Genomic DNA, 7,546 nt, shown 5'->3' with positions numbered 1-7,546 from the left:
TTGTGCCCATTCCAAAGAGAGGTGACCCAATGGAGAGAGGAAATAATCAGACAATATCTTTGATATGCCATGTAAGTAATCCTCACCACTGGCCCAACAAACAACGTATCAACAGAGAAGAGATTGAAGTTGTCAAGGACTTCATTCTTCTTGGATCAACCATCAACATTCATGGAAGCAGCAATCAAGAAATTAAATGGCGTATTGTATTAGGCAAATCTGCTGCACAAGACCTTTTTCAAGTATTGAAGAGCAAAGATGTTAGCTTGAGGACTAAGATATGCCTGACACAAGCCATGGTATTTTCAATAACCTCATATGCATGTGAAAGCTGGACAGTGAGTAAGGAAGACTGTAGAAGAATTGATGCATTTGAGTCATGGTGTTAGAGGAGAATAGTGAAAGTGTCATGGACTGCCAAAAGAACCAACAGATCTTTGTTGGAAGAAGTGCAACCAGAGTGTTCCTTGGAAGCCAGGATAGCCAAACTTCGTCTCTCATACTTTGGACATATTGTCAGGAGGAACCAGTTGCTTGATGAGAATATCATGTTTGGTAAGGTGGAGAGTCAGAGAAAAAAGGAAGATGCCCAGTGAGATGGACTGACAAAGTGGCAGCATCAATGGGCTCAAGAATGGCAACAATACTGAGGTTGGCCTAGGACCGGCTAGTGTTTCGTTCTGTTGTGCATAGGGTCGCTATGAATTGGTACTGACTTGATGGCACCTAACAACAACAACATCATCATCACTCAGGACATGTTCAGTTCACATCTTATTATTAGTGAATGCCACCATCATTCATCTGATCATCCAAGCAAGAAATGTAGTAATCATTGATGCCTTTCTAACCTCCCATATCAAATCAAACATCGAATCCTGTTCATCCACCTTTAAATCTTTCAAGTATCACCTATCTATGTTTCCTGTAACTGCCTTGATCTAGCCTCCCCTCTGGTGTTCCTGTTTACTGTTCACACTGCTGTAAATCTTTACGAGATTGTCTCATCTTTCTCCCATGGAGCAGCTGGTAGACCCAAACCACCAACCTTCAGTTAGCAGCACAAAGTTTAAACTACTGCACCACCAGGGATCCTTCTTGTTGTTAAGTGCCCTTAAGCCAACTGTGACTCAGCAATCCTATGCACAAAAGAATGTAACATAGCTCATTCCTGAGCCATCCTCATAACTGAGCCCGTTGCTGCTGCCAATCCATCTTGTTGGGAGTCTTCCTCTTTTTCATTGACCCTCCACTTTACCAAGCACGATGTCCTTCTTCTCCAGGGACTGGTCACCCCCGTAACATATCCAAAGTACAAGAGAGGAAGTCTTGCCATCCTGACTTCTAAGGCACATTCTGGGTATACTTCTTACAACAGATTTGTTCGTTCTTCTGGCCGTCCATGGCACTTTAACTATTCTCCAACACCGTAATTCAAATGCATCAATTCTGCTATGGTCTTCCTTATTCATTGTTCAACTTCCACATGCACATATGAGGCTGCTGAAAATATTATGGCTTGGGCCAGGCACACCTTAATTCTTAAAATAACATCTTTATTCTTCAACACTTTAAAGAGATTTTTGCAGCAGATTTACCTAATTGTTTCTATCACTAAAGCCATATTTTCCAACTACCAACCCTTCTTTGCTTCCAATTATCACATTCAAATTACCAGTAGTTATCGAGGCATCATTTCAGACTGAAGAAATTGATAAAATTCTTCAATTTTATTATCACTGGCTTTAATGATTGATGTGTAAATTTGAATAAGTGATATTAACTGGTCTTTCTTGTAATTGAATGGGTATTATTCTATCACAGACAGCTTCGTACTTTCAAGACAGATCTTGAAATGGAAGCAAATGCTGTTGAACGATGATGCATGGAGGGGAGTATAGTTATTGCAATTAGATGAAGTACAATGGGATGAATGCAAGGCTGATGTTCTCCTATGTAAACTATCACTCAATTCACAATAAAAACTTAAATTAAAAAATAATCACATAATTCACACACACACACACAAAGATAGATCTTGAAGTGTTCTTTTTTGATGATGAACATGATTCCATTCCTCTTCAGTTTGTTGTTCCTGGCATAGTAAACAATATGCCTGTCCAACTGAAAAGGGCCAATACCTGTTCATTTCAGCTCACTAATGCCTAGGATTCACCTTCTTGTCGTCCAGTTTGTTATACGGGGGTGGTTTGTGTGTTGCTGTGATGGTGGAAATTATGCCACCAGTATTTTAAATGCCAGCAGGGTCACCTATGATGGACAGGTTTCAGCAGAGCTTCCAGACTAGGAAGGAGAGGTAAACCACTTCTGAATGGCTAGCCACTGAAGATCTCATGAATAGCAGCACAACACTGTCAGATAAAGTGCCAGAAAATGGGCCCCTCAGGTTGGAAGGCATTCAAAACGCAACTGAAGAAAAGCTACCTTCTCAAAGCAGAATTTACCATAATGAACTGAATGGAGCAAAGATTTACAGACTTTCATTTGCTGAGGGGGCATAACTCAAAATGAGAAGAAGCACTTGCAAATATTCATAATAATCAAAACATGGTATGTACAAAGCATGAATCAAGGAAAACTGGAAGTTGTCAAAAATGAAATGGAACACATGAAGATTGATATCCTAGGCATTGCTGTGGTTAGGTGCCATCAAGTCTCCCTATTCACTGTGAACCTATGTCTGGTCCTATACCATGTTAACAACTGTTCTAGTCCATTGTTGCTGCCACAGCGTCAATCCATCTAGTTGGAGGGCTTCTTCATTTTCCTCTTCCTCAGTCATATTTTGAATGTCTTTCAACTTAAGCGGCTAATCTTCCAGTACTACATCTGACAATGCTATACTGCTATTCATAAGGATTTCAGCAGCTAACTATTCAAAATAGTCAGCCTTTTCTTCCTAGTCTGTTTTAGTAAAGTACAATAATAACTTCTTCTATTAAAATCCTTTTCATAACTTCTGTAGTTCCAGATAAAGGCCAATCCACTGGCTTCATATAAAAAGTTACTCATGAACTGGTCCATGCCTGAATCTAGTCTCTATTTTGCTACTAGCCCAAGTGCCCACTTGATGTAATTAGAACACTCAGGACTACTTGGGAGCTGCCAAACATAGTATTCTTATTTATGTTTCTCTGTATCCATTCTTACCCCTTACACTTCTTCCTCTAAAACACTATTTAAGGATCACTTTCTTTCTCTGAAAATCCAAAACCCCAGGCTAATTTATATACTCCCTTCTATCCATTACTTCTTTCAAAGCATATTGTATTGACTTATGAAAGCACTTAACATTCTATTCTCTTTGTTTCTTAAATTAGAATATAGCAAAGGTCATAAACTCTGAAGCCAACTTTGGCATAAGGTAGTGCCATAAGCTCTGTGCCTCAGTGTCCTCACCTGTAAAATGGGGATACTAAAAGTACAGGGTTGTTGTGAGGGTTAAGTGAAATATTATTATTTTTATATGTTTAGAGTGTTAAAGTCCTTAGAGGCTGAAACATGATAAACTACTATGATTATCTCTGACAGCAGTCTGTTAACACTCTGAGAATGATAAAATAATTCAGAGCAAGACATTTTTAGAACTTTTATCCTGTAGCAGACACTGTGTTGAATGATTTACATCCATTAGCTTCTTAAAATTTAACATCAACCTTAGGAGAAGGTTAATATTATCCCAACTTTACAGATAAAGACAATAAAGCTTAGAATTTTAAGAAACCTCTCCAAGGTCATAGTTAATAAGTGATAGAGTCTGGACATCAACTCAGATATAACAACCAAGTTTCCATGCTTTATCTACCACATTATGTTGCTTTCTTCTCCCTGAGTGTCCTGTGCCTACCAACACATTCTACTTAATATATATTCAGTGAATTAGTTATGAAATTCTCTTTCTTTGGGAAAAAGTTACCATGACTAAGAAAGTAAAAGAGATTATCAATACACTCAGAACAGGCAAAATAGAAATTCAGTGGTTCAAAAGCAAAACCCTCTATAGAAATGAGAGACACTGTGTTCGTTCCTATTAACCAAAGTTCAATTCTAGGTTTCCAAAACTGAAACTTTTGCATTATCTAGTCAACATTAAACTCACTTGAAGTCTTCATTTTTGATAAATTCTACAATGATATCCTTCTCGGGTTGAATCTGCAGCATCTTCAAGGTCAAACACAGAAAAGGAGTTGGTTTTATGTTGCCGCCATAAACGCCACCCACAAACCTTAACTCCATGGCTTTATCAACTACAAGTTCAGCTAAAAAAAGAAAAACAAATAAAGCAACATTTCAGACACTTCAGCATTAAGCTTTTCCTGTTTGAAGCAGAGAGAAGTTAATTCATGGTTCGTGCTCCAAAACATTCACCGACAGTTATGTTAGCAGAGCAAGTGGGTACTGACAATAGTAGTAGTAACAATGATAACGTTGTTAAGTGCCACTGAGTCAGTTCCAACTCAGATCGACCCTGTACAGGGTTTCTAGAGAGTGACTGGTGGGTTTACACTGCCAACTTTGCTGTTAGCAATCCAGTGCTTATCCTATAGTGCCACACCAGGAAAATAATTAATAGTAACATCTAATAAAGGAGTCCTAAAGAGCACAATGGCTCCCCATAGGATAAGCACTGGTTTGAGCCTACCAGGGGCTCTGTGGGAGAAATATGAGGCGTTCTACTCCTGCAAAGATTTACAAGCCTCAGAAACTATATACCGGGTTACTGTAAGTCAGAACCGACTCATGACGGCACTTATCAACAACAATAAGAGGCCCTACTGTAGCACTGTATTATATGCACTAAACTATTCATCTCAAGGAGTCCTGGTGTGGTGCTGCGGGCTAATGTACTAGATTTCAAAGTTGGTTTGAACCATGAGATCCGTGGTTTAAGCTCCAGCTGCTCCTAGGAAACCCTATTAAGAGTCACTTTGAGTCAGAACCAACTCGACAGTACTTAATAACAACAACATTAACCTTAAGGTTGGGAATTCAAACCCACCAGATACGTGCTATATTCAGGTTCGTTATCAATCAGAACCAACTTGGCAGCACTTAACAACAATAAGAAGGAGCCCTAGTGGCTCAGTGGGTTAAGCACTGGGATGCTAACTGAAAGGTGAGTGGTTTTAATCCACCAGCTGCTCCACAGGAGAAATATGAGGCAATCTGCTTCCAGAAAGATTTACTATCTGGGAAACCCCTATGGGACAGTTCTACTCTGTCCTATAGTCACTAGGAGTGAGAATCAACCCGACAGCAGTGCTGAGGGAAAGCTAATATAATTTAGACCTTGCAATATATGCCAGGAGTTCTTCTGTGGCGCTGTAGGATCAGCACCGGACTGCTAACCACAAGGTCCGTGGTTCAAAGCCACCAGCTACTTCTCAGAAACTCTTATACAGGATTGCTATGAGTCGGAACCAACTTGACAGCACTTAACAACATACATATACGTCAGGTATTTTGCTAAACACTGTACATTATCTCATCTAATCTTAAATTCTATCTTGTTCCCTATTTTTAGATAAAGAAATTAAAGCCTAAGAAAGGTTAAGTGACTTTCAGTTTCCTCAGCCACAAAGGTACAGAACCTGGACTTAAATCTAATGAGTCCAGGCTCAACACTATCATGGCTTGTTGCTGTTGTTGTTAGGTACCATCGAGTATGTACTGACTCATAGTGACCTTATGCACCGCAGACCGAAACACTGCCCGATCCTGGGCGAATCTCACTACTGTTGCCACGCTTGAGTACATTGATGCTGCCACTTGGCCAATCCATCACATTGGGGGTCTTCCTCTTTTTCTGACCCTCCACCTTACCAAACATGATATCCTTCTCCAGCGACTGCTCCCTCTTGACAATATGTCCGAAGTATAAGACATGAAGTTTGGCCATCTTGGCTTCTAAGGATCACTCTGGCTGCACTTCTTCCAAAACGGATCTATTGGTTCTTTGGGCAGTCCATGGCACTTTCAATAAGCTCCTCCAACACCATAATTCAAAAGCATCAATTCTTCTATGATTTTCCTTATTCACTGTCCAGCTTTCGCATGCATATGAGGTTAATGAAAATACCATGGCTTGGGGTCAGGTGCACCGTAGTCCTCAAGCGGGCATCTTTAAAATGGTCTTGTGCAGCAGATTTGTCTAATGCAATATGTCGTTTGATTTCTTGACTGCTGCTTCCATGAGTGTTAATAGTTGACCCAAAAAGAATGAAGTCCTTGACAACTTCAATCTTTTCTCCATTGATAAGAATGTTGTTTATTGGTCCAGTGGTGAGGACTTTTTGTTTTCTTGACATTGAGATGTAATCCATACCAAGGGCTGTGCTCTTTGAGCTTCATCAGTAAATGTTTTAAGTCCTCTTCACTTTCAGCAAGCAAGGTTGTATCATCTGCATATCGCAGGTTGTTAATGAGCCTTCCTCCAATTCTGATGCCATGTTTTTCTTCACATAATCCAGCTTCTCTATTTGCTCAGTATACAGGAGTTCTGGTAGCATAGTGGTTACGAATCGGGCTGGGAAACGCAAGGTCAGCAGCTTTAGTGGTTGGTGCGTAAACTTGAATAATAGCGGTGTTAACTGGGCTTCCCCGTAGGTGCATGGATATTATCCTATCACAGACAGCATTGTACTTCATGACTGATCTGGATATGTTCTTTTTCACAATGAATGTAACACCATTCCTCTTCAATCTGTCATTTCCAGCATAGAAACCATGTGGTCATCAGATTCAAAATGGCCAATACCAGTCCATTTCAGCTCACTAATCCCTAAGATATTGATGCTTATACATTCCATTTCATTTTTGACAACTTCCAGTTTTCCCAGATTCATACTTTGTACATTTCATGTTTCAATTTTCAATGGATGTTTACAGCTGTTTGCCTTTCATTTTGAGTTGTGCCCCATCAGCAAATGAAGGTCCCACTGTCTTTACTCCCTTGTCGTCATCATGGTCAACTGTACTCTGAGGAGGCAGCTCTTCACCAGTCGCACTTTGAGTGCCTTCCAACCTGAGGGGCTCATTTTCCGGCACTATATCTGACTGTGTTTCTCTGCTATTCATAAGGTTTTCAGTGACTAAATATTCAGAAGTAGCTCGTCACTCTTTCTTCCTAGTCTATCTTCATCTGGAAGCTCATCTGAAACCTGTCCACCATAGGTGACCCCGCTGGTATTTAAAATATTGGTAGCATAGCTTTCAGAATCACAGCAACTCACAAGCCACCACAGTACGACTGACGAGTGCTGGGGTTTTGTGTTTTTTTGTTTTTTTTTTTTAAAATAAGCTGAATTACAATTTTAAAAACAACAAAACCAGCTCCATCATAGCTACATAACCTTGATTAATCTCTTCTCCTCTACAGAACATAGATAATAACCTTTCAACGCTTGTCAGAACTCAAACACTAGCTGTGTAAACTTAGGCAAATCATTTAAGCCTATCAATTAAACTGAGCTGTAGAGAAGATTGGATCAGATAATACACATAAAATGCTAAGTTATCTGTCTGA

At 39.8% G+C, this 7,546-nt stretch overlaps 1 protein-coding gene across 1 annotated transcript in view; it reads right to left on the bottom strand.

Annotated features, from left to right (window-relative positions):
* The window catches only part of PRPF38A (pre-mRNA processing factor 38A), a 47,226-nt gene that overhangs the window by 38,454 nt on the left and 1,226 nt on the right, over window positions 1-7,546 (bottom strand). The window contains exon 2 of the mRNA XM_006839771.1: window positions 4,121-4,280. Within this exon, the coding sequence (XP_006839834.1) occupies window positions 4,121-4,280 (160 nt within the window). The remainder of the gene's footprint in view (window positions 1-4,120; window positions 4,281-7,546) is intronic.

Source organism: Chrysochloris asiatica, unplaced genomic scaffold (assembly GCF_000296735.1).
Source record: "Chrysochloris asiatica unplaced genomic scaffold, ChrAsi1.0 scaffold00026, whole genome shotgun sequence".
NCBI lineage: Eukaryota > Metazoa > Chordata > Mammalia > Afrosoricida > Chrysochloridae > Chrysochloris > Chrysochloris asiatica.
This window is presented reverse-complemented; position numbering and strand designations above follow the sequence as displayed.